General features: G+C 38.1%; 1 protein-coding gene across 2 annotated transcripts; it reads right to left on the bottom strand.

The window, feature by feature from the left end:
• Nucleotides 1-770: 770 nt before the first annotated feature.
• On the bottom strand, nt 771-26,962 carry LOC131144172 (protein FRIGIDA-ESSENTIAL 1). 2 transcript variants are annotated; one of them, XM_058092621.1, is made up of 5 exons: nt 26,430-26,962; nt 3,304-3,724; nt 2,921-3,147; nt 1,235-2,835; nt 771-1,134 (listed from the first exon to the last, which is right to left on the bottom strand). In XM_058092621.1, the coding sequence occupies exons 1-5, from the start codon at nt 26,890-26,892 to the stop codon at nt 1,105-1,107; spliced, it is 2,742 nt and encodes a 913-aa protein (XP_057948604.1). In that variant the 5' UTR covers nt 26,893-26,962; the 3' UTR covers nt 771-1,104. The 2 variants fall into 2 exon arrangements, with proteins under 2 accessions (XP_057948604.1, XP_057948603.1); XM_058092620.1 differs by having other exon boundaries at nt 771-2,835; nt 26,430-26,957.
• Between the last annotated feature and the right edge of the window lie 234 nt (nt 26,963-27,196).

The raw sequence follows: 27,196 nt of genomic DNA, 5'->3' as shown, positions 1-27,196 counted from the left end.
TGTACAAATTGCAGGGGTCCATATTCCATAATAATAATAATAATGGTAATAGTAGTAGTGCTACTAGTAGTAAACACAGCTAGAAAATTTTATAGAAAAATGCAAAACAGGCAACTAGATGTTATGTCAAAGATAGCCTCATCAATGAACATCATGTCACAAGAAAAATGAGAAGTACCTCACAAATGTCTCTGTTCTACATAAAAAAGTATTCAATGATGCAGGAAAATAACTTGCACATATCATCCAAGTGGGATCTGAAAAAACAACTGCATATTATGACAATCAATTTAAACAAGCAACGAAGCAGAAGTAGAGATCTTCAACTTACACCAGTAGAAATAATGACAAATATCTATACCTATACCATCAAAATTAAACATGTATTCTAAGAAAAGAGCCCCAAAAAGAATCAAAAATTATTTTAGGTCCCCACTGCATCCAAGAAGCCAGTCCAATAAGTCATGTAGGATAGTAAATATTGACACCAACAAACCAACAAAGCTAAACACGTCTTCAAAGAAAAATTGCAAAAAAAAAACATAAAAAGGAATTTAGGTCTCACCGGCTTCCAAGAAGCTAGTTCAAAAAGTACTCACAACCTTTACCCTATTGTTTCTTTTTAGTATGAACGCTTTTGCTTCCTCATTCCAAGTTATCAAGGGCTTAAAACAGTTGAAAGAAATTGAAGTGACCTGATATAGACTAAAGCTTAAAAAGGACCAAACGAGCATTAGAGAAAAACGGAAAATGTAATTAAGCAGGGCTTCTTAGAAACCAACCAAGTCTGGCATCATCTTTTAGCAATTTCCTCTAACTGATGAGACATTATAATGAATTCTTAAGAACCACAAAAATATAATACTAGATTAAAGCAGACACAATTCCTGCAGTTGACTCCAAACATATCGAATGAGATGAACAAGTGAATGACAAATTATCAATGAAGCAAGATATAACAAAGAAAATTCGAAGCATTCCACATGAATCTCATTTTGAGCTATCAATAGATATGTTGCAGACAGCCTCAAACAAATGTTCATGACTTCCGATTAGTAGAATGTGCAGAAAACTATACAAAATAAAACCGCACAGCCCAGCAGCTCAAGACTTGCCATACTTATCAACGTATCCCTGCAGACGAAAGATGTACAAGTTAAATGCGAAGAACAGATGACCTGAGAAATCAGATAGGCATATTTCCCACATCCATCTCTAAAATCAACACACTTACCTCAACAAGCTTTAAAATTTTAGGCTGGGATGAAGAAAGATACTGCTTAATTGCATCTGGTGTAATGGGAATTTGGTGTGGCTGTATTGTACTAAGGACCTTGTCAACTGCTTTCTTAACAATCATTTTATGAGCGTCCTTACTTAGATGACCCCCACGCCAAGTGGGTTTGACCAATTCTTTCACAAAATCGACAAGAGCTGCTCGAAAATGTCTCAGTGCTTTTGACTCCTTGTGCACATCCCCATCCATCTTTTGATCAACATCTGCATCATCGTTTTGCCTATCTCTATCTACTCTGGACTCTCTATGTCTTGCCCCGCCAATATTACGCATAGAATCCCGATCAATATGGATTTTATCTGCTTTAATAACGTCTTTGACATGAACTGGGCTCAACATCTTCTCTTCATTGGCTACAGCATTTCTATTTTCCAGGTTAACAGCATAAGTTCCTGCTGCTTCTGCTTTGGTAATAGACAATCCTTTTCCATGAGTAGCAGAAGTCTTGTCCAACACATTGTCATGGAATCCATGATCAAGAGAAATTGAATGTTTATTTGCACTAAATGCTGAACCAGGGATCCCAGTCAAAACAGTTTCTCCATTAATATGCTGATATGACATACTTCGAATTGATGTTCCATGACTGTAAGAGAAAATGGGGGACACCTTATCTCCTACCACACATTGGTCAATGCTATCGCGAAGTGGGTCATATTGGCTACCTGGTGATGATATACAGGATGAAGCAATGAAAACTGATGGTCGAAAGGGTACAGAAGGCTCCCAATCATTTGAAGAAAGTTTTGGTCCAAATCCAGCAGAGCGTAGAGGATCACCAGAATAATTTCTTAAGTGTAGGTTTTCTGATTCAGACCCAGAGAACGGTGAACAGCTACGTGGCAATGAAGCAGATTTAGAAGCACGATATTCTGCATCACTATTTAAAAGCTTTTGGGCATCAAGGGGATCTGCATTCAAAGAAGAACTGAAAGAAAATGATGATCCAATCCTAGATGAGATAAGGCCGGACGGAAGCATGCTAGTAGTCGGATGAAAAGTGCTTGAGCTAGAAATCAGAGAACGGTTTAAAATGGGTGATGTATGATCATTGATCATAAATGACCTTTTATTACCAGCCAATTCCTCTGATCTTGCTGCATAAGAGGTGAGAAACCCGCTGCTTTGGTAAGAGCTCGATGATACAACTGAGCTACTTGGAAAAGATCCACCCCCAAGAAACAAGCTATTTCTGAATATAGGAGAACTGCCTTTAACAATTGGCGAAGGATAGTCACCACAACCATCTGTGCACCAACTTTGTCTCAGACTCTCTTTTCCTACACCTTTAAAAGAGGAAATGAACCCAGGATCATCTTTCGGTAAAGGCACTTGCTCACCAAAGGATAAATCCTCTCCTTGGCACAATGGGATCTTATGTTCATGGTACTGATGCCAATTTTGTCTTTCTCCATGCTCCAAAGGCGGGATCGTTTCTAAAGAGAAATGAGAAGAAAATGAAGTATTATTTCCAATGGAAGAAGTCTGTGGATCAGGAGACCCTGACAACCTTGTTCTTTCAACAATGTCCATTGAACCTGATACAGAAGAAGGCGCTTGTAAGGAACAACAAAATAAAGAAGGTTCCTGGGCATTTATACTCTAAAAAGACATATGAAATACCTTCATCAACCTCAAGTTCTCTCTTCTGGTTTGTTGCAGTTACCATGCCCTCAGGCTGCTCGCTAGCATTATCCACATTATCATTTTTATGAAGGAACCTACATGAGCTCCCTTTAATGCACCAACCTTTAGCAAAAAAATTACATATAACTGCGGGCCGTTTGTTTCCATCCTTGAGCTCAGCACCAGGGGACAAACTTCTAGTCCTTATCTGGGGAGCAGCTAATCTGAAAAACCTAACACTCATTAGGAACTGGTTCGAGTATTTATGGGGAAAAGGGGATAAATATTATCACCACAAAAAAGAGATTACAATCACAAGCAAATGCTTTACTTGTTTGACAACCAAAATTCATAAATATACTGAACCAATATCACCACACCTTGACGCTTTTCGCTTTATGTCTTCCCCAAATTGCACATCCATTTGCTTAACTTCTTCCTCATAATGCAGAACACCATTAGCCTCCTCACCCAACCCATCCCTCATCGGCATCGAGGAAGCCACCTCTCTCTCAGTAGCATTAGAGGATTTGGCAGTATCAGCATCCATAAACACACTTTTAGGAATATCAGTATTCGCATGACAATGTGCTTCCCCGTGGCTTTTAGAAGTTCTTTCCTCTGGAGGGGCCACAGCATCTTCCTCATCAACAGTAGATTCACAAAATCTACTTGCCTCAGTACTGCCCATAAGTTTACCTAATTCTGGATACTTAGAATCCTCATTTTTCATGCATGATTCTGTCCCTTGTGCACTTAGCTGCTCTTTGTGCCCCACGGACTCTTTATCTTGGCTAGCATCTACATGAAAGAAAAAAGAAAAATCAAGAACAAAGCAAAGCAGTGAACCTTATAAATGCTGTGGCTAGAAAATAATACAGGTAGGGCAACCTAGATCCTAGGGTCATTGTGAAAGTGTCTTATCTACACAAAATGCAACATTTAGAACACCTAGAAATGTGGTTTTTTTTAATAAAGAAAAATATTAATAAACCAGAATCATTGCTGCAATAGACACTCATCTGCAACAATAAGATTTAGTTCGTAAGAACAGAAACATAAACTCTCAACAGGGAATAGGCTGCAAACTTAACAACGCCACTATTTTCTCAAGCCTCATCGATGAGAGTTGGATGGGTACAAGACATTATTTGAAGCAATAGAATAAAGGTCAATTCTAACTAGAAGGGAGGCTGCCTTTTCTCTAGCATAGACTTTCAGCATGACTGGCCTTTTATATCTCAAGAAGGTAATTTCTCTATAAATGGGTCAATTTTCTGACAATCCATATATGAGGTACTTTGGAAGCACATTGCTCTTCTAAAAATTTTCGCCAAAAAAAATGTACACATTTTCTTCTTAAATGTCACTTGATTCATGACCAAACCCCAGAAACAAGCATAAGTTGTCAAGCCAAGTATCACACTCCACTTTTGGAAGAAGAAACTCAAGTTTATCACTTCTAAACTAATTGCAGATTATACAGATGTTTGGAAAAATACATTCTAATATGTATTCCCAAATTGTATATTGTAAATCCTGCTAAACAACACCAATAATTAGCATCTTATAGATTTTGCATTTAAAAACACAACCTTAAAAAGAAAAAGCTAGGAAGCCAAACCCCCCACCACCTTTTTTTCTCTCTACAGTATGTTTCTGTAAAACAAGAACATATTTATAGGTTTCATTTGCATTGATCCAATGGCAAGGGCATTGGCCCAAACTTGAAAAATCAAGGTTTCAGGTCATGGAAACAGCCTATACAAAATGTGGAGTTAAGTACGTCATGCCTCCCCACACCCATGATACATCTTGGCAGCCTTGCGCACTCATTGTTAGTTCTGTGTTCCATGACAATTTGAGCATAGCCAGAAGGCCCAGAACCATAGAGCACATAACCAACACTTATTATTTCAGCCACGATCTATAGAGAGGCAATAGGGCATGGGAACTAATTATATGCCCTAGAATGACACTGGCCTTCTTGGAAGCAACACTTTGATATGGGACCTTAAAATATCATTAGTGAATCAAAATCAAATGGGCCCCTTTTAAAATCCCCAACAAGATTAGTGTTAAGCATGTGATGTAGGACAGGAAGCAGCTATTTGGATGGATCATTTCGACCCAATTAGTAGGCCTACGTCGAAGAATAGGGTGAATGGTTTATAGGGTCCAAAACCCAATTGTGCTTATTTAGTTAGTTGTTTAAGTATAAGTGTGTAGTTTGCTTGTATTAGGATTATTTATGTTGGGGGATTGTTTGTAGAAATTGTGTATTCTAGGGGTATGTTTGTAATGCAATGTAGTTTCAGGGGTTTATGAGTAATTTCATGTAAAGAAGCTTTCTTATAAATAGTGTGTGAAAGCCATGTTGTAGGCAGTTATTGTCAAATTTGAATTGGAATTGAACGTGAGTTTCCCCCTGGTATCTCCTCTCTCCTCCCTTCCCCTTCCCCTCTTCTATTTCTTCTAAATTCTCCCATGGCTGCAAAACCTTGACGCCGCCCCTGCATCATGTTGTATCAGAGCCCAACCACGATCTCTTTCTTCCATTTCAATTCCCCCATCTTTTCCTTTCAATCTTCTTCTTCCCCCTCTTCTTCTCTTCTTCCTTCCCCCACTGTTCTGCAACTTCTATCTCCCTCTGCTGCTGCTTCTTCTTCTTTCTTCTCTTCTTGTTCTCTAGCTTTCAGTCCATCCATTCTCCCTCACTCTTCTCCTCCTCTTCTTCTTCCTTTCTTCTTCTTTCTTCTCTTCTTGTTCTCTAGCTTTCAGTCCATCCATTCTCCCACGCTCTTCTCCTCCTCTATTCCTCCTTTCTTCTTCTTTCTTTTCTCTGTTCTGTTCTCTCACCCTCTGTCTGTTACTCTCTCATCTCATAATTTCTATTCTAAAATTTTCAGTATTTTATAAATAAATAAATAAAACCACCAAAAGGCAGTTTATGAAATTTTCAGAAATCCCAGTCGTGTCCCTAAATCTTGAACACCACTTTCCAACGACCATCCTGAAACACCACCCATACTACCAAAATACAGAACCCCCCGAAACCCTGTCCCTCCAGTTTTTATCGCCGTGCGACCACCGTAAGACACCCCATGCACCAGCCAAAGCATATCCAGCTGTCAGCTCTTCAAAAGCCCTATCTTACTGTGCTTTTCTCATCACACCACCAACACCATTGTACATCCCATTCCTTGGTCTCCCTTCGTGCCAAAAATCACTGCCGGAAAGCCGCCACCGGCAACTCCAAGTGAGCTTCTGCCAGACTCCTCTCCTGTTGCCAGAATCGCGAGAAACTGGTTCCAACTATGAGAAATTAGTGTTTTCTCATGATATTTTGGTTCCTAACTTGATATTGTGCACTGCAATAATTTGCTACAGGGAAGCAAGAAGTTGCTGCTGCCAGCATCAAAAATCAGGTTTTATTGCTGCAATTTGTGAGTTTTGCAAGTGAATTTGTTTCATTTCTGCATGATACTCAAGATTAAAGGTGACTTGAAGATTGTTCTTAAATAATTGAAAATGAAGTTTGTGATTTTCTTCATATAATTGCATCATGGCGACCAACATTGAATTGTCTGCAAAGGTGGGGTTGTTATCCAGTAGGGTACAACATATGGAAAATGCTTTAGAGACTATTACTGGTGCTTTGAATAGGCTAACAACCAAAGTTGCAGTCTTAGGTAAAAGGCCCATGGAATTTCCTACTAAACAATATGGTGGAATAGCTACTATCCCTCATGGCTGAGTTAATCATTTGAGTAAGGGAATTAAACTAGAATTTTCAGATTTTAATGGTGATGGTTCTCCTGATGAGTTTGATGATTGGGTGTATTCTCTAGAGTACTTTTCCGATGGCATGACATGAATGAGGCTAGAAAGTTGTAGTTTGCTGAATCAAAATTAAAGGGAACTGCTCAAATTTGGTGGATTAAACAAAGAGGGATCTTTAGAAGAAGGAAATTTGGTGAGATTACAACGTGGGACGAAATGAATCAAGCCATACATGAGCAATTTGTGCGTCCCAATTATTAGTAGCATGTTCATCTCCATTCTTTGATTTGAAGCAAGACGAAAATACAATGGCGTACACTAGCAGATTCTATAATTTGGCTACTCGTGTCGATATAAAATGGAAAGAGGACGTTATGATAGCTTTGTACAAAAAAAGGTTGAAGCCAGCTATTGCCTCCAAACTTGTTGCATGTCGTCTCATCACAATTGAGGATGCAACATAGGCTGCCATTCAGATTGAGGAGGAAATGCAACACAATCCTCCTAGAGCTACATCAGCCCTTCCATTTGAGAAGAGTACTAGAGGAGTTATACAAGGGAAGACAGTTAAGCAATTGGGTAAAGGTGTTCAGACTAATAACTCTTGGAAGACTCCTAAGCATTCCGGAACAACTTCTAAGAGCCAACCATCACTCAAATGCTTGATATGTCAAGGTTTTGGGCATCAAACTGCACAATGTCCTAACCAATTGATGGCTGTTGCAGAAAAGGAAGAAGAAGAAGAAGATGGTGATACTCAAGTAGTTGAAGCTGAAACAGAAATTCCAAGTGACTTGCATGATGATGGCAATTTGAGAACCTGTTTCATGCTTTGAAATATGCTTTCTTCCCACAAGGTTAAAGAGATAGAGGATTGGAGGCGGACCAACATATTTCAAACTCAAGTGATAAGCTAAAAACAGATTTGTACTCAAGTTATTGATCCTGGTAGTTGCACAAATGTAGTTTTTGAAGAAGTTGTGAAGAAGTTAAATTTGGAAGTTGAGCCTCATCCCAAACCATACAAAATTGCTTGGGTGAAAAGTACCAACTTGAAGGCCCATGATCGTTGCTTACTTAACCTTCAAGATTGGTTCCATTATGGAGATAGTACAATGTAATATCCTTCCTCTCAAAATTTGTCATATCCTTTCGGGCAAACCATGGGTATTTAATAGGAAGGTGAAGCATGATGGATATGAGAATTCTTATTCCCTCCATTAACAACAAGAAGTAAGTTGATCCACATCATGAATTCTTCCACTCACCAAGTTGAAGCGTAAAATCTTTCTTATGAAACAAGATGACTTTATGCATGGTGATGGACTCCTTTGTACTTTCCCCAACTCGATGGAGTCAAGTTCTTTTCGGAAGGAAGGAACTGATGTAGGACGAGAAGCAACTATTTGGATGGATCATTTCATCCCAATTAGGAGGCCTACATCAAAGAATAGGGTAAATGGTTTATTGGGTTCAAAACCCAAATGTGCTTAGTTAGTTAGTTGTTTAAGTATGTGTGTGTGGTTTGCTTGTATTAAGATTATTTATGTTGGTAGCTTGTTTGACGTAATTGTGTATTCTAGGGTTATGTTTGTAATGCAATGTAGTTTTAGGGGTTTGTATGTAATTTGATGTAAAGAGGTTTTTCTCATAAATAGTGTCTGAAAGCCATATTGTAGGCACCTATTGATGAATGTGAACTGGAATTGAACGTGAGTTCCCCCCCTGGTATCTCCTCTCTCCTCCCTTCCCTTTCCTTCTTCTTTTCTAATTCTCCCATGGCTGCAGAACCTTGATGCTGCCCCAGCATAAGTATGTCTCTCCAAAAGATACTTAAATACAACCCAAATTTTTGCCAGCATTTTCTCCAGATGATTGTGTGCTTTGATACCAGAATGAGGAAACTTGTTCTCCATTGATTTTACAGTGTCCCTTCTCCCAGAGTGTAGACCTCGTAATGTTTTTAGGGAGAATTGAGTTTGTCCATCTTCTCAAGAAATACTTTGGTTTAGGAGACTTGAAAAGAAGGAAGGAAGGCACATTGGAGGTGTACAGTGTTTGCACTTGTTCTGCACATTTGGTTGGAGAACAGTGCCAGAATATTCAAAGACTCTGTTTCTTCAGTTATCACAGTGAAGCACAAGAAAGACTTCAAATTGGTTCCTTCAATTGGGTTGCCAAATTACAAAGTGGAAACATGCTTTAAGCAAGCATCTTTAGTCAGGCTCTTTTTATCAACATTGATCTCTCAACTGTGACAAAATATTCATCTTGCTCAAGTTTCAGCACAGTTTCACCATTTTCTTCTTTATGCACAATGGATCCTACTACAATATTCCTTCCTTCTTGCGCACACGTTATCTACTCATCATTGGTCTCTTTTTGACATGGTTGCTAGTTCTCACATCATATCTCCTACGTCCTGTCAAGTAGCATTACCTCCAGCACACAAGCTTTCAATTCATGCGGATCAGCCAGTGCCTTCTCCACATTGTAGTGCAATTGAATGAAAAGATCAATGTCCTCATTAAGAAAGTAAATCTTCACTCATGATTTTTTTCTTTGAAAAGCAGTCGTGATAGGGTGGATGAAGGGATAGTGAAAATGTTGTAAGATATGGCTATAATCAAGAAGCCATTGACTTCACTAATGAACAATCAATGAAGCAAGAGGGACAGTGACAGTTACCATCGATTTCTGTAACAAATGATCAACCAAGCAAGACTCAATAATGGTAGATACTCACACCAATTGATATAGGACGCAAGGGAATGAAGAGGGAGAAATAGAATATTGATGGAAACGCAGAGATGGAAGAGGGAGAAAGCATCAAAACAAGGAAAGTAACAGAAATAGAAGGGATGCTATGCTTGTATATTCTTTCTTCCCTTAATAATTTTTTTGTTTTCTATCAAAAGGAAAAAGAGAAGGGATAGCAGGGATAAACGATAAGCTAATACAGCCAGACGAAACACTCGATGAAGAATCTTTAAAAATGCTCCTAGAAAAAAGGAAAACTAAACAAGATTCAAAATCTCCTAAAATTAGAAAATACAGCAGTTGTGAACTGTTTGAAACAGCCTACAAGTCTAAAACACAAATTACCATAATACTCCATTTGAGAGTCAACTACAAACTCAAATAAAAATATGATTTGGAAAATAAGAACTCCTTCAAATTAACAAAAAAATAAATACAAAAATATCATGAAATGGAAGATTATAATTCTCCCAACCCCCACCCCCTTCTTCCCCCATATAATAACAGAACTTGAAGTAATCCTATAACTCTTGACTTTGCTCTTTCTTGATCCTCTTATTGCCTGATTAGGTTGCCTCAGCTTTGTTGTCCTCCACATACATGCATCAAAAGCCAAACTATGCCGATGTCAATGTCCATCATTATGTACATTCCAATGATTCCGAGCTTTCTTGAGTCCTAGAGTTGAATTTCTTCATAGTGTAATCAAGCAGTGGGATGTTATTTCACTGTCAGTATAATATACATAGGTGACAGAGTTTGATTCTAGAAAACACACTCCTTCACCCATCTCCAATATCTCCCCCTTTCTTTAATTTTTTTAAACCAAAATCCACAATTGACACCCCCATTTGGATAACACGATTACAATAAAATTGAATAGAATTAGGAATGGGATGAAATTTTGAGGAATGGGAAAGGTCATTCTCATTCCCTTATTTGTCATGAAAGGAATGTAATGGCCTGGGGAAAAATAACCATTTTAGTGGGTAATAATTTGGCGGTGGCAGCACAAATGGTAATGTTGGTGTGAATGGTGGAGTTGTGGCAATGGTAGTGGAGTGATGACGCTGGTGGTGCTTCTTCTTCTTGAATGGGGATGGTGGCAGCAGGAATGGAGGATAGTGGCACACTGCTGAAGTAGAAATGCCAGGGTGATGGTGCTAACAATAGTACGTGTTGGGGTTGATGGAGGTGATATTAAAGAAAACAGTAGTGAAAATGTGGTTCTGGTGGCCTAGCAACAACTTCTATGAGGGAGGTCTATATCCAGCCAGGAAACACAGTTTGAGACCCACTACTTGCACTTTTCACGTGGTACCATCCAAACTGCCAAAAGTTGAAACCAACTCTTAAATGTTTCACTAATTTTTTTAGAGAGAGAGAATAAAATATTAAGATACTGAGAAAATCAAGTCATAAATTAATTTTATATGAAAGAAACAGAAAAATTTGTGTGTAATTTCATCTTTCGCAATGCTGCATTAAATATTTAACAAGAAACTTGAGCAATACTGGTGGTCATGTCAGCAATGGAAAGGTGTTGGCAGTGAAGAGGTTGGAGGGAATGATTGTGGTAATAAGCATAATTGTTAGAATCTTACTCAATTCATATGATTCATATCAATTCCACACCAAATCAATTTGAATCTTACTAGTGAATCAGAAAACAACCAAACCTATTCAATTCATATGATTCTAGGCCTACCATCCTGGCAGACCCAGTTTAAAACCTAAGAAACAGCATTTCTTTTTTTTATTGTTTTTATTTTTACATGATTACCTTTCATTCCTTGTCTATGTTAGTTGTGCTAAAAAAGAAGAGAAAATAGAACTGTAGTTCTTATGTGGCCTTCACAAATCATCCTTCACTCTTTAAGGATTATAGTGTTCTGCCATTGAGAAGTAGGGACAAAACAATCATCGGCTAAGCCCCCGTTTGGAACGTCTTAAAAAATAGGTATCTAAGTACTTTTGTCAATAAGTAGTCTTTGGTTTGCACTTAAATAAGTACTTATTTCAAGATGTAATTTTCCAAACTACTATTTTTTTTTAATAAATTAAGTAATTTCTGAAAAAATATTTTTCTGAAAAAAAAAAAAATGTACTCTTGTTCTTTGAAGAAGTACTTAATATAAGTAATCCCGGACTACTTTTAGAGATGTACTTTTTTCCAAAAAAGTACTTTTCTGTAAGTGGTTCCAAACGATCACGTACGTCATGTTACATTGTGTTGTTAAGATTCAAAAGTTGTTTTTTTTTAGTAGTTTGTTCAATTAGTGTCAATTTTTGAAGTTAATTGTTTTTTAATTTTTAATTAAAGAAAGAATATGCATGAACTATGATTCCTTTCCAATTGTTGACAAGCACCAAAAGTTCAGTTTTTTATTATTTTTTCTTGATTCTTTATTTCTTCTCTTTATTAATGTTTCTTGACTCACTCCCTCAAAACAACATCAAGTTCTTTTCTTTATTAATGTTTCTTGACTCACTCCCTCACTTTTTATTGGTTAGGGAAAGCGTACACATGAAATATGATTTTTTTTATTGTAAAAATTTAGAAGTATTTTACCATTTTGCTTGTTGTTCATATATCAATATATGGATGTCATTTCGAATCAATTTTGGAAATTTGTACAGTTACCATTCGATTCGATAATCGATTCTCAGTTCCCAAAAGTGGAATTTTGGTTGACAATTCAAATCTCAATTTGACAACTATGGTGATAAGTCATCACAACAACGCATTGGGTGATGGGATGATATCGAGGGTTGCAATGGGGTTGACAAGAGTGAGAATTGGCGGTGATAGCTATCAAAAAAATCAAATAATAAAATAAAATTCTCCGTATCACTCTACATGGGAGTGATTTTATTCCTTTTTAAGAAGAAATGGTCATTCCCATATGTGAAAGAATAGCCACCCTAAGGAATCGAGGTTGGGATGAATTCTCTAAGGCTGGAAAGGATCAAACGAATGTCAAGGGTTATTCCATGCCTAAATATAAACCACGACATAATCAAACTCAACATGGAATTAAGGTTGGAAACGAAGGGAACAATAATTTGATTATTATGTTTAGATATAAATGCAAAACAATTTCCAGATTATAATTCCCATTCCTTTTTGATTTTTGGTTTGGTAGATTGACTACCATCGGGAAATGAAAAATAACGCATTTTCACAAAATACCACAATCCGTAATTATTTGCTTTTGCACTTTTCTAAGTTTATACAACACATAAGAATTTCAACAAAATCCATTTTGAAATATTATTACAACAGATCATGTACTTGAAAAAAGAACTTCAAATAAAAAAAACATAGAAATATAAATAATATTGAATGCTATCACATTCAATATGCAAATAAAATCATTGCAACCAATGTGTTATAGTTATGCCAAGTAGATTAATTTACTCATCATTGACATATGTTTCAGAATTTAAAGAAGAATTCTTTATGATTAGTTCATACAACAAGAAGATTTCATTAGACACAAACTCAAACTCGACCCAACAAGCTAACTGAAGAAACTCTGCTCATTCTCCAAGGAAAATAATCGAGCACACCCAGCTGTAACTGTGAGGGGGGAAAAGGTTGAGTGCAACAAAGAGAGAAACATAACCGTTGAAGTTCAAACTGAGAAAGCATGATGATTAAAATATGCAAAAAACAAACTCAAACACATTCACCCGGGGAGGGATCCTGGCTCTTTACAACCCCAGGAGGTTGATGTAAGAGCATCCAAGCCTAAAAGTAAAGCCAAGTAGGACAGACTTACAGTGTACACAACTACAGTAATTTATCACTCATGCCACCGCTCCGCCACAGAAGTACTGTTCAGTGACTAGCAGTTAATTCTTTTAGGGACTTTTATATCTCTTGGGTCTTTTGTTTGGCCATTGTCGTAGTCTGTAAATGGAAGGCTAAGACCCACTCTTGGAGGCAACAGTTTCAGTTTTTTTTTTGGATAAGAGAAAATATATTAACAGAATAACAAAGCACAAGATAGAAGAAGAAGAAGAAGTAGAAGAACAACAACAAGCATTTAGTCCCACTAGGTGGGTCAGCTACATGAATCCTTTTCCGCCAATTCCCCCAATCGAGAGCATTTTCCTCTATTAGATAAGGGCTATTAAATAATAACTCACTCCTCCTCACAAGTGCTCTACTGGACATACATTTCAAATGCCCAAACCATCTAAGCCGCCTCTCCCTTATCTTGTCCTCAATTGGTGCTATGCCTAAATTATTGAGTATATGTTTATTTTTATCTTTAAATGTTATACCACTCATCCACCTTAACATCTACATTTCAGCAACTTTTACTTTTTGTACATATTGTTTCTTATTGTTTCTTAGTTGCCCAATATTCTGAATAATAAAGCATAGCCAGCCTTATTGTCGTCTTATAAAACTTTCCTTTAAATTTTAAGGGTATTCTATGATCACACAACACACTTGATGCACTCCTCCATTTTACCCAACCTGTTTTAATTCTATGTACTACGTCTTCTTCAATTTCCCCTTCTGCTTGCACAATAGATCCAAGAAATCTAAATCTATCAATGCTATTAATCTCTTCATTATCAAGTTTAATCTTCTCTTCACTATTACTCCTTACATTACTGAAATTACATTTCATATATTCTATCCAATTCCTACTTATCCTAAACCCTTTAGACTTTAATGTGGCTCTTCAAAGTTCTAGCTTAGATTCCACTCCGCTCCTACTATCATCAATTAACAAGATATCATCTAAAAAAAACATGGACCAAGTGATCTCATTTTGAATATTCCAAGTAAGTTCATCAATCACTTAGTACAAAAGGTAAGAACTCAAAGTAGAAACTTGATATACACTTACTATGATTGGAGAATCTCTAGATTCCCCTCCTATAGTCCTAACGCTAGTCATTACTCTATCATACATATCCTTAATGACCTCAATATATTTACTACAAACCAACCAAAGAATTTCCCTAGGTACTCTATCATAAGCTTTCTCTAAGTCAATAAAAACCATATGCAAGTCCCTTTTCTTTTTCTCTAAACTTTTCCATTAAGCTTCTTAAAAGAAAAACAGCTTCTGTTGTTGATCTCCCATGCATAAAACCAAATTGATTTTCTGAAATTCTCGTTTCTAGTCTTATTCTATGTTCAATTACCCTTTCCCATAATTTCATGGCACAACTCATAATCTTAATTCCACGATAGTTATTACAATTTTGAGCATCGCCTTTGTTTTTATATAAAGGTACTAATGTACTTTTCCTCCATTCTTCTAGAAGTTTCTTGGTTTTTATAATAATGTTGGATAGATTAGTTAACCAAATATTTCCTTTATCCCCTAAACTTTTCCAAACTTCAATTGGCATTTTATCTAAACCTATATATTTCTCGTTTTCATCTTTTTTAATGCCATCTTAACTTCAAAAACTCTAACTTTGCGAACAAATCTCCTATTTTTAGTCTTCTCTTCATTTGTCACTTCCAAGTTCAATCTTTCATTTGGCATTCATTATACAACTTATCAAAGTATCTTTGTCACCTCTCTTTTATGTCTTCTTCTCCAGTTAAGACATTATCATTCCTGTCTTTTATATATTTTATATAACCTAAAATCTTTGAATTTTCTTTCTCTAGCTCTAGCGAGTTTATAAATATCTTTTTCTCCTTCTTTTGTATCTAATCTAGAATATAAAGGATCAAACGCTTTATGTTTAGCTTCACTAAAAGTGTTTTTTTTTTTTTTGCAATTTTTCTCACCTCTTTATATTTTTCAAGATTTTCTGTATTTCTACAACTTTTGACATATATTATACCAAATTCATAGGAGAACAAGATGCCCTCAACAAAAACAAAAGAAAGAGCTGCACTTCAATCCTTTGCACATCAGGCAGCAACATCCTCATAAAAACAAAACTCTATTCCCTAACAAACTAGAAATTGTGAAGTCTCAAATTCCTCTGAATCCAAAGGGCCCACAAGGTAGCCAAAAATTGAAAAATCTCCGCAAAGACCTACCCTTTCTGAATTTGCCAATACCCTAATAGCTCACTTGCAAGAATCTTCTATGACCCACAGAGCCACCCAAGCTTCTACAAAACACGAGAAGAGAGCACAAACCAAAGATACTTAGCCACCAGGTAATGAAGAAAGAAGTGCAATTCCCTTCCTATTGCACTTGATTGGTTGATAGGTTCTGATTTTTCTGGAGTGACTGATTGTAATCACTTGTTGAATTTTTGAGTTGTAGTTATTTTGGCCTCAAGGCTCCTGGGTATGCCCAGGTTTAATGTAGTTCTGTTTGCAGTAGATAATTCTTTGATTGGTTGGAGCTAAATGCTCCTCTCCCCTGGGTATGCCCAGTGTAGCTGTACATATCCATTTTGATCTTATATAATTATAATTTTCAGATCAAATAAAAAAGTGCAAGTCTTTCATTTGACGGATGACACATGGAGCATACATCAGGACACAGGGCTTTATAGGGTCTTCTGCACGGTAAAAGGCTTTGCATATTAAGCCTGTAGAGAGACATGATCCAAATGAATGTCCTGATCTTAAAAGGAGTCTTAGCCTTCCAAATAATGTGGCTCCAAGCAGGGAAAAAATTAGGAGAAAGAATATTGAGGAGGTGAAGGGAAAAGGATTTGGTGGAAAAAAAGGCCAACAAAGTCCCCCTCCCAAAATCTCTTATCCACCACTTAAAGGAACAGAAGGCTCCAAAACATTAAGCACAGTAATTAGCGATACCAACCTCTCTTTCATTAAGATTCCTAAAAAAATGAAAAACTCAAGGAAGAGAGCGCCCCCCCCCCCCCCCTTCCCTCAAAAAAAGAAAAGAAAGAGTTGATAGAAGCATTGTGAAGAGCGGAAATCTTTAAAAGACAAGGCACCACCATCCCCAACAAACTCTCACCAGCCCAAACATCCTCCCAAAACCAAATACTATCATCATTGCCCACTGAAAAAACGGGTGAGGAAAAAAAAAAGCAACCTGGAAAACAAACTTCCAAGGGCAAGATGAGAAAAAATCTAGTGTCTCACCCATTTTAATGGGGCCCAAACTTACTTTTTATCACCTTTGCATAAGGAGTTGACTACTAAAAAAACCTCCACAACTATTTTCCATTTAGAGATGTTTTTTCTAAACCACATTGCCAAGGCCCAAACCCCCTTCCAATGTAGATCTCCTAACATTCACCCAACTAACCAGGTGATCTCCCTACTCCACAAAATTGGACCAAAGAAAGAGGCGCATCAGCCTCTTAAGAATCCCAGTAACACTTATAAGAACTCTAAAAAGAGGTAAGAAATAAATAAGCTTATTAGAGAGGGAGGCACAACTGAGGGTAATACAATCTCCACGAGATAAGTATGCCGTTTTCCACCCCTCCAACCTCCTATCTACCTTCTTAATCACAGGATCCCAAAAGTTCACAAAACAAGGATTGCCTACAAAGGTGTCACAAGCCAAGCTAGTTCAGGGAATTTTGCTTTCTTGTGACTTCTTGCCTTGTGTGCATGGGATGTATTACCATCATGTAAATAGTAGTATAAGTTTTGTACTTTTGAGTATGTGTACGCTTTAGCGTAAAGTGGAAGTATGACTCCTCGCCCCTCGAACAATTTGATGTCTCCTAGTACCAGAGGTAAAATAATATATAAAGCTCTTTAAGGGAGGATGAGTATTCATTAGTCTTGTAAAATTCACTAGCATTTGCTAAACACAAGTTGCTTACAAAGGTGGTGTTAATGAATTACGTTACTTCAATGTCTATTGCTTTCTTGCCATTTGCTCGCTTACTGTGAATGTGTTCTTGTGGTAAATTGCAGTAATATTTGGCTGACTAGTTAAGCAAGAGTGTTTTAGCTAATGCCACATGGTGCTTCACAAGGTGTAAAATATTTGACCCGTAACAATTGGTACAGACTTTGGTTATTTACTACATGAATTCCGTTGCCTTTGTTGTGGGATTATGTTACATTGTTAAGAGACCATGCCAACTAATACTACGAGAATTGAAGCGCTAGAATTGCAAGCTAATACAAACAACAATGTAGTCGTGGAGATGGTCAAACTTGCTAAACGTGTTGATGCATTGAAGGGATCACTAAAGCATCAACAATGTGTATGGTGAAGATGTCAAAGGACCTCCATGCGACAGTAGAAACTTTACAAGCTCAGATGGCAGATCTGACTACAAAGATGAACCTAATGGTTCTTACTATAAAAAACTCCAATGCTATGGAGCATATAGAGGAACAAAGGTGCCTAAATCAAAACGTATGGGGGAGCTCGTGATGCTAAGGAGTTAGAAAACTTCTTATTTGACATGGAGCGTTACTTTTGGCAATGAAGACCAACTCAAAACAGGTGAAAATATCCTAGCAAAAACGTACTTAGTGATGCTAAGTTAAGGTGGCATACAAAGTACGATGAAATTGAGAATGGACGTTGTGTAATTGACTGCTACCCAGATTTGAAGGGAGAGCCCACGGCTCAATTCTTTCTCGAGAATGTTGAGTACAATGCTCTACGTACATTGAGAGACCTTAAGCACAATGATGGTTCAATCAAGGAGCATGTGAAACAATTTTCTGCTTTGATGTTGGATATCCAAGACATGTCAGAGAAAGACGTTCTATTTTCTTGAGGGGTTGAAGTCGTGGGCAAGGACAAAACTTCACCAACAAAGAGTTTAAGACTTGCCCACCACACAAGCTGCTACGGAACTCTTGACTGACTACGCTAGAGAGAGTTCCACAATGTCTACAAAGAGTAGCATGAGTGGAAACAGCAAAAAGACTTTCAAGGGCAACCCCAAAAGTGGGGAAACCAACACCAGGACATCAACTTCAAAAGAAGTTTCGTCATCTTGATCATTCAACACACACAATGGTAAGGGTAAAATGTCATGCTTCTTACGTTGAGACCTCATAGAGTTGTTGAGCGTCCTCACAAGTCATCACTAAATGCCTTACAAGCTTCCACTGCAGAGGAGGCATTGCAAGATGATGAGAATGAGGAGGAAACCCCAAGGGGTGCAATGCGGTTAGTCTACAGATTGGAGAGGCAGATAAAAGAGACAAAAGTTACCCAATCAAAAGGGTTAATCTTTGAGGATCTAAAGATCAATGGGAAGAGCACCCATGCTACGATGAATATCAAGGCTACCTAGGATTTTGTTTCACAAGCAAAAGCGCAGAGACTCAACTTGACCTTAGATAAGGATTCAAGACGCATGAAAGTGGTTAACTTCGCAACTCAACCTACTTTGGGGGTAGCCAAGTAAGTGACTATGAAGCTTAGACAGTGGACAAACATGCAAATTTTACAATTGTTCCATTGGACGATTTCCAAGTGATCTTTGAAATGGAATTCTTAAAGGAGACTAAGGCGGTACTAATGTCATTTTCTAATTCCCTTTGTCTAATGGGAGACCACCCTTGCATGGTGCAAATTGTTTTGAATAAATGAGATGATGAGAAGTTCCTTTCTACCATGCAACCCAAGATTCAAAAAAGGATTGAAAAGAGCTGAACAGACATATCTTGCCATGCTGGTGGTAGATGAAGGCATAGGTCAAGAGCAGGTGCCTCCTACCATCCAAGCTATGTTGGATGAGTATAAGTTGTAATATCAGACAAGTTATCTCACAACTTGCCTTCGCAATGGGGTGTGGAGCTTGAAAATGAGTTGTTACTAGGAGTGACGTTGCTTGCTAAAGGGCCATATATTGGATGGCACCTCCAAAGTTAGAAAAGTTAAGGAAACAGCTTGACGAGTTATTGGAAGCAGGCCATATACGTCCTTCCAAAGCATCATTTGGAGCACTAGTGACTACACACTTATCAAGGTGATCGTGCACAACAAGTACCCATTCCATTGATTGCCAATTTGTTTAATCAACTAAGTCGTGCAAAGTACTTCACCAAACTTGACTTGCGGTCAAGCTACTATCAAGTGAGAACAGCAGATGGGGATGTACCAAAGCCTTGAGTGACACAGTATGGGGGGTATGAATTCTTGGTGATGCCCTTCAAGTTGACAAATGTGCCCACAACATTTTGAACCTTGATGAACGAGGTATTTCATGAGTTACTTCAACAAGTTTGTCATGGTATACTTGGATAACAGTGTTGTCTACAGTTCCACTCTGGAAGAACATAAAGAACATCTTCGAAAGGTGTTCAACAAGCTGAGGGAGAACAGTCTTTACATAAAGAGAAAGAAGTGCGCTTTCGCTCAGCGAAGCATGAAATTCCTTGGTCATGTGACCAGCAAGATCATATCCGAATGGATAAGGAGAAGGTGAGAACTATTCAAGACTAGAAGATCCCAACGATGGTGAAAGAGCTATATTCCTTTCTGGGACTTGCAAACTATTATAGAAAATTTGTGGAGAGGTACTTGAGGAGAATTGTTCTTTGACAGAACTATTAAAAGGTCATAGGTGGAACTGGATTGAGAAGTGCTAGGGAGCCTTTAACAACTTGAACAATACCATGATGAAAAATCCAATACTTGCTCTTTCAAACATCATAAAACCTTCGAGATACAAACAAATGCATCAAACTATGTGCCCTAGGGGTAGTCTTGTTACATGATGGACATCTTGTTGTGTACAAGAGTCATAAACTTAGTGAAGCTGAGCATACACAGCTCAAAAGAAGATGCTAATGGTGATACATTGTATTTGCGTATGGAGGCATTACCTACTTGGGACGAAAATTGTGGTGAAAACAAATAACTTGGTCGTTAGTAACTTATTTACACAACAGCAAGCTTGTTGGCAAAAATTCCTAATGGAGTTTGATTTCTTATTTGAGCACAAGGCGGGGTAGATGAACCAAGTCGCAGAAGCACTAAACAAGAAGGTTAAGTTTGCAACCTTACAAATGACACACTTGACAATAAGGATATCATGATCATGTGGAGCGCATTTAGGAGAACCTTGCCAAAAATCCAATTGCCTAAAACCTCCTGAAGTTGGTGAAAGAGGGCAAAATGCAACAATTCTAGTTAAAAGATGAATAGTTGATGACACATGATAACCGACTCTTTGTGTCTTGAGCTGGAGATATAAGGAAGAAACTATTGAGAAAGTGTCATGACACCATGTGGGTAGCTTATCCAGGATGGCAACGCACTTTGACATTGCTGAAGCAATCATATTATGGGCCACAAATGCATGATGATGTGATCAAATATACCCAAACTTAGTCTCACTTACCAGCAAAACAAGGTGAAGTAGAAGAAGATTACAGGGCTGTTGGAGCCTCTTCAAGTGCCAACGAGACCATCGAAGAGTGTTCCATTTGACTTCATCACTAATTTGCCTAGAGTGCGAGACGCAGGGTCTATATTTGTGGTTATAAACAGGTTTTTCGAAGTCGGTACTTTCATACCTGCACCAAAGTACTATTCGCAAATAGCACAATTGTTTTTAAAACACGTTGAAATACTGGAGTGTTCCCCAAGACAATATCAATGACCAAAACTGTATTCATTGGCAACTTCTGGACATAAATTTTCATAATTCTCGAGTTACCACCCTTAGATAGATGGACAAACAAAGAGATTCAACAGGCTACAAGAGGAGTGCTTGCGTCCTTTCATCACTGCCAATTAGAAGAATTGGATATAGCTACTCGATGTGGCTCAATTTTGTTTCAATGCCCAAAAACGCTCAACAACCAACAGGATTCCTTTTGAGCTAGCTACAAGCCAGTAGTCGTTGTTACCTCATATAGTGGAAGAGTCATACAAAGGAAAGAGTCCAAGAGCATACATCTTCACCAAAGAATGGAGACAGAATCCAGAGATTGTCTAAGCCTACCTAGAGAAAGCTTCCAAGTAGATGAAGAAGTAGGAAGATCAAGGAAGAATACCATTTTACTTCAACATAGATGACTTGGTGCTTTGTTAAGCTCCATCCAGAACAAAACAAGTCACTACAGGGTCAAGATAGGAGACTACTTCAGAAATATGAATTACCAGCCCCCACCTTGGCTAAAGTCGAGAAGGCCTCTCACAAGATTGATCCTCTGGATTGGATAAAAGTGCATCCTGTGTTTCACGTCAGCTGCTTCAAGCCATCCAACACTAACACTGAAGATCTAAGCAAAAATTAGTCCATTAAAACACCACTAAAGACGACACAACTTGACAAAAGAGAAGTTGAAGTCATCCATGAAGACAAATAGTTCACATCATCAAGGAAGAAGCAGCATGAGTTATTAGTGAAGGGTTAAACACAAAGAAATAAGCTAGACTTCAGCAAAAGACATGGCACTGTTCATGGACAAAGTTGAAGAGTACTTAGAGTCAAAGTCTACGACAACATCAAACCGCATAAGTTGGGGAGAATGTCACAAGCCAAGCTTGTTCAGGGCATTATGTTTGCTTGTGATTGCTTGCCTTGTCTGCATGGGATGGGTTACTATCAAACCCTAGACTAGCTTGACATTGCCAAGGCACATAGCATAGGCAAACCATGTGCTAAGCCAATAGCTTAAGATGGCCTATCATGGGTTGTCTTGATACTTGTTGATTGGTTAATCTATGTTGCTAAAAAGGGAGCACATAGATGTGAAGTTGCCTACTTAAGATGGTCAGGGATGGACATGGTTAGAATCATGGTCCTTGACAAGGTTGCTTACAGTGGCTGGTTTCAGTTAACATGGTTTGATGGTTAATTTGGTTACATCAAGTGCCTCAGTGACATTTGCTATTGTTGGGACCTAGAACATGTCATGGTTAAAGGGAGACCATGCTAGACACAAGTGTTGACTCACGGGAGTAGACAATGTCAAATGTCAATTGCTTTCCGTGTTGACATCTTGACCAATGTTTTAAAAGGCGAAGGCGTGAGGTGAGGCGTTTTACCTCCGCGACGCGAGGCGTAAGCATTTTGGGATTGTATGTTTAAAAATAATTAATAAATAAAATCAATTTATATATAGTAAAAAAATGAGAAAAATTTTAGAATAATGGAGAAAAAAAATAAAAACATAATTTTTAAATATCATATAGGCCAATTTTAGCTAATAAACTCAAAAAATACATGTTAAAAAATAAGCATGAGCCATAACATTACAAAAAGAAGAGAAAAAACCAAATTAAAGCATCACAATGTCTCATCATCCAAGATTCTAAGAATCTAAATCTAAATCAACACTGGAACAACACTGGGAGTCTACTACGAACAACACTAAAGAGAGCGAGAGTTGAATACTCGAATTAGTTCGAGCAGAGACCACAAACTGAGAAGAGATCTAAAAGCATAGAGGTTGCAGGGGGTCGTAGATAGAGACGAGAGGTCTGAATGGGTCGTTGGAGAGAGATGAGACATCGGAAGGGGTCGTCAGAGGCAGATCAAAGGTTGGTAGGGGTTGTCGACTTGTCGGGGAGAGACGAGAAGCTGGAGGAGTCTTTGAAGCCAAACGCAAGCTTAGAAAGAGACAAGAGCTCCGAAGGGGTCGTCGGAGAGAGACCATACGTCAGAAGGAGTCGTCAACTTGTCGGAGAGAGATGAGAAGCTGGTGGAGTTGTCAGAGAGATATGGAAGCTTGGAAGAAAGAAGCTTCATTGAGAGGGGGGGTTTTGACACTCGTTAAAGCCCTATTAGGCTATTACTTGTTCTTTTTTATATATTTTAAATCAGGTTGCTCCCAAAAGGCATATGCCTTTCCATATAAGGCGTAAAAGGCGCGAATTTTTTCCTGAGGCGTACGCCTTCTCCCTTGAGGCGTACGCATTTTAGGATTTAAGTCTTTCAAGTTAGGCCTTAGGGCATTTTATGCTCAAAATGCCTCAAGGAGTGCCTCACGAACGCCTTTTAAAACATCGATCTGGACCATATAGAGCAATTTCTTGGTAGTTTATCCTTGTATGGCTGGCAGACAAGCTTGGTTAGTGAGTAAATTTGTGGGTAGACATCTGCGCATGTTTTTAACCATTTACTTGTAAGCACAACTTGTTTTAGCATTGTTGGCAATTGCTGGTTATGTCCAGCACAACCTAGGCAATTGGGGTTGTCGACTATAGACCCTAGGCAATTGGGGGTGTCAACTGTGTATCAAAATTGTCCAAGCAACAGACTCTCTAACATCATCGACATGACCATGAGAACATTCAAAAGAATTAAGCAAACCTAGGAGAGAAGAAAGCTCCTCAGTCTCTCCATGACTATGATGAAGGTTTCTACCAAAATTTAAAATCCCAGAGAAACCTCAATATCATGAATAATGAGAAAAGAAGGAATAAGTGCAAATTGACACAAAAGCAAGAAGGAAAGTAGAAGGAAAGGCAACCGAAAAACATGTTCTCCTATCCAAAGATTCTTCAAAACAAAATCCTACAACCAGGTCCCTTCTTATATTTGATACAAGGAAAAAGGAAAGGAGACACCCACAAAATGAATTTCCATGGGCTTCATGAGTAACCCTAGCTATAAAATTATCATCCCATCCATTGTCCTACAGACAAAACTTACTTTTAATAACCTAATGGCATAGGAAATCTAATTTAAAAGGATAACACAAAACCACTTACCTATCAAAGCAATGTTCATAGACGCCAACTTACTAAGACCCAAAGCCCCCTTTTCAAATCTACAAATTACCCCCCACCCAAGTCCCAATCTCTGGTCAAAAAACGAAATCTCCCATAATCATCTCAAGCAAAGTAGCAACCCCCACCGAAATCTTAACTTAGTATAAGAACTATAAAAACCATAAAAACATAAAGTGTTGAAGAAAGACACATATTGAAGAAAGACACGCCCAGATTAAAGTAGTCTTTTGTCCTAAGAAGAAAAACATATCCATCAAGATGTTTAGAGACCTTATCAATTACTGAATCCCAAAACCCCTCAAACCAAGAATTCCCACCTAAAGAAACTCCTAAATAAGTTAAAGGTCAATACAGAATCAACCTACAAGAGTAGCAACTTAGAAGTCAACTTTCGACGTAGATAAATTGCAGCTATGGGCCACACTAGGATAAATTTATCTCAAGACCAAAGACTAACTCAAAAAATGTAAAATGGTGAGAATATTACAAAAAAACTTCCTATCATCTAAAGGTTAAAAAAAAAAAATCATGTCATCATCAAACTAAAAATGAAAGACAACCACATCACCCCTACCTAGAGCAACATCCTAGACAAAACCCCTTTTGAATGGCCCCATCAACCGTCCTAGTCAACACATCAACTACCAAGATGAAATGAAAAAGAGAAAAAGGATCCCCTCGCTCACACCCCTAAAGGCAAAAAACCAAGCCTTGGGCCAACCAATAATAGTCACAGGAGAAAACAAAGCAGAAGAAAGACAACCTTGAAACCAACAACCCCACTTAGCTCCAAAACCCTTCCTATCATACATCCTATCCAATAAAGACCAAGTACCAAGTAACCCTATTATAGGCCTAGTCAAAATCCAACTTAAGAATTAAACTCTTCTTATAACCCCTCCTAACAACATCCACAAACTCAATAACCACCATGACAACATCCAAAATATGTGTTCCTCCCCTCCCCCTCCTTCCCAAAAAAAAACACAAACAAACGAAAGGGGAAGAAAAAATATGGTAGGTAACTAGAGAGCAAATCCCCTGTCACCACCTTGATCCTCTCAAACAGGACCTTTGCAATGATCTTATACACACTCATGATCAAACTAATATGATGGACATCACTAATCCTAACAAAGCAGTCTTTCTTTGAAAGTTAAACAATATAGTTGATGTTTTGAAATCAGCCCATTGGCGTGAAACACATGAACATCTTCATCAAATTACTTGAAACCACCTCCTAACAAATCTGGAAAAAAAAGCTAGTTAAAACCATCTAGCCCATAATACTTTGCTCTATCTTTGCTAAACCCCACCCGCTTGATCTCATCCTCCTCAAAAGGTCTCCCCAACCAATCAGACATCTCCCCCCCACGTCAGGGAAGGGAACTTCAACATCAACAAGAGGAAAATTTTGCAAGGAAATACCAAAACTATCCCCTTCCCAGATTCTAATATCATATCTAAGATAAGAAACAAAAGAGTTAATAATTAAAGAATAACAATCAAGCTGACAAGCCCATGCACTTCTCAATCATCAAGATTTAGAAAAATGAAAAACCCATCAAACCTACTATTGTTGCATTGATATGGCAACCATTAACATTTACTAAAAAATCATAAATGTGAAACTTAAAACTTTTCTTGCACAAAAAAATGTAAAACCAACAATATAAATATTTTTTTATAATTCATATTTCCAACCTGGACAAGCCCTTTGAAAACCCCCACCCAAAGATGACACCAAACAATGAGAGGATGTGGCCAGCCCCACGACTCCCCCATTATAAATCAAGGATTAGCCTTCGTGCAGAATCAAATCCAAAATCTTCTATTATTAGGAGTCTTGCAGCCCACTCTGTCCAATTGAGCCAACCCTTGGGGGCACCACCTACAGATTTCCTAGATAATCTGCATCATTATTGGAACTTTTCTCTCGTTTTCAACCTAACTCAATAAATTAGCAGATAAAATGTTATATGGACAATAATATAGTAAATCTAACAAATGGCGAAACTGAAAAGGAGTGTATTTCTCTGACCAACTGGCTCAAACATCAGTAGCAACTCATGTTATTAGAGTGGCATTAGTGCATCTCTACTCAAGCCTTTGTTTTTGTAAATTGTTACATTATAGAGATATCTAACGAATTTCTTCTAGATAAAATATGCAACACAACTTGATGATTCTAGTATTTAAACAAAAAACAAGAAAAAAAAAAAAAAAAGGTCGAACATAAAACAAAAGCAAAACCAGAAAGAACAAACACAAAATAATCAGTGGATGTAAACACTGGAAACAAGATCCTCAACAATTTTGGCATGAAATATCAAATCTAAATCAAGATTTTTTCACGCAATAGATAAACTTACCTCCCCGATTATCCTCGGCTGTAGTTGCTAGATCTGATGAATGATTGTCCATTTCCTCCACCCCTTCTTCTTTCTCATCGTTTTCATCATCTGCATCTTCTTCCTCTTCCTTTTCTACTTCTATTGCCTCTTCTACCTCTATTTCCTCCTCCACCTCGATTTCTTCTTCTACTTCTACTTCTATGTCTTCCTCCTCTTCTTCCTCTTCCTTTTCCTCTTCTTCTTCTTCTTCTTCTTCTTCTTCGTTGGCGTCGTAAGGAATGTGTTCGTGAGGCTCGAAATCGCAGTCATATTCCTCGGGGTCAGACGCGGAGGAGGAGGCGTGGGGGCTGCCGTGGACGTCTTGGGGGAGGGAGGCGGCGGCGGAGGAACGCATTGGTGGTGCTCGCTTTCTTTTCCCTATACGGCTTAGGAGCTTCGAGGGAACGAGAACCGGAGAGCCTGGTGGGGTGACATCCTTCATTCCTATGGAAACAAGGCTTGACCACTTGACGCGATACCTGCCCCCGTGGCTTCTCTCTATTGGCCTTTTCGCTGACGTTCCACGCTGGACTCCTATACCCTAAAACATATTAAAATGGGTGACAAGTAGTGTAGCGTTGGGTCCCATACGAGAAAAGTCAATACTGATTAATAGTGTAGAGCTAATTTCTAAAATAAATTGTTAACCAAAATTGAAGACCAGATTTATGGAGTTGCATTTTCTACTTCTTTCTCAAAAAAACTTCTCGATATTCTTTATCTTCATTTCCTTCCCCCTTCCAGAG

The sequence above is a fragment of the Malania oleifera genome, chromosome 12 (assembly GCF_029873635.1).
Source record: "Malania oleifera isolate guangnan ecotype guangnan chromosome 12, ASM2987363v1, whole genome shotgun sequence".
In the NCBI taxonomy this organism is placed as follows: domain Eukaryota; kingdom Viridiplantae; phylum Streptophyta; class Magnoliopsida; order Santalales; family Ximeniaceae; genus Malania; species Malania oleifera.
This window is presented reverse-complemented; position numbering and strand designations above follow the sequence as displayed.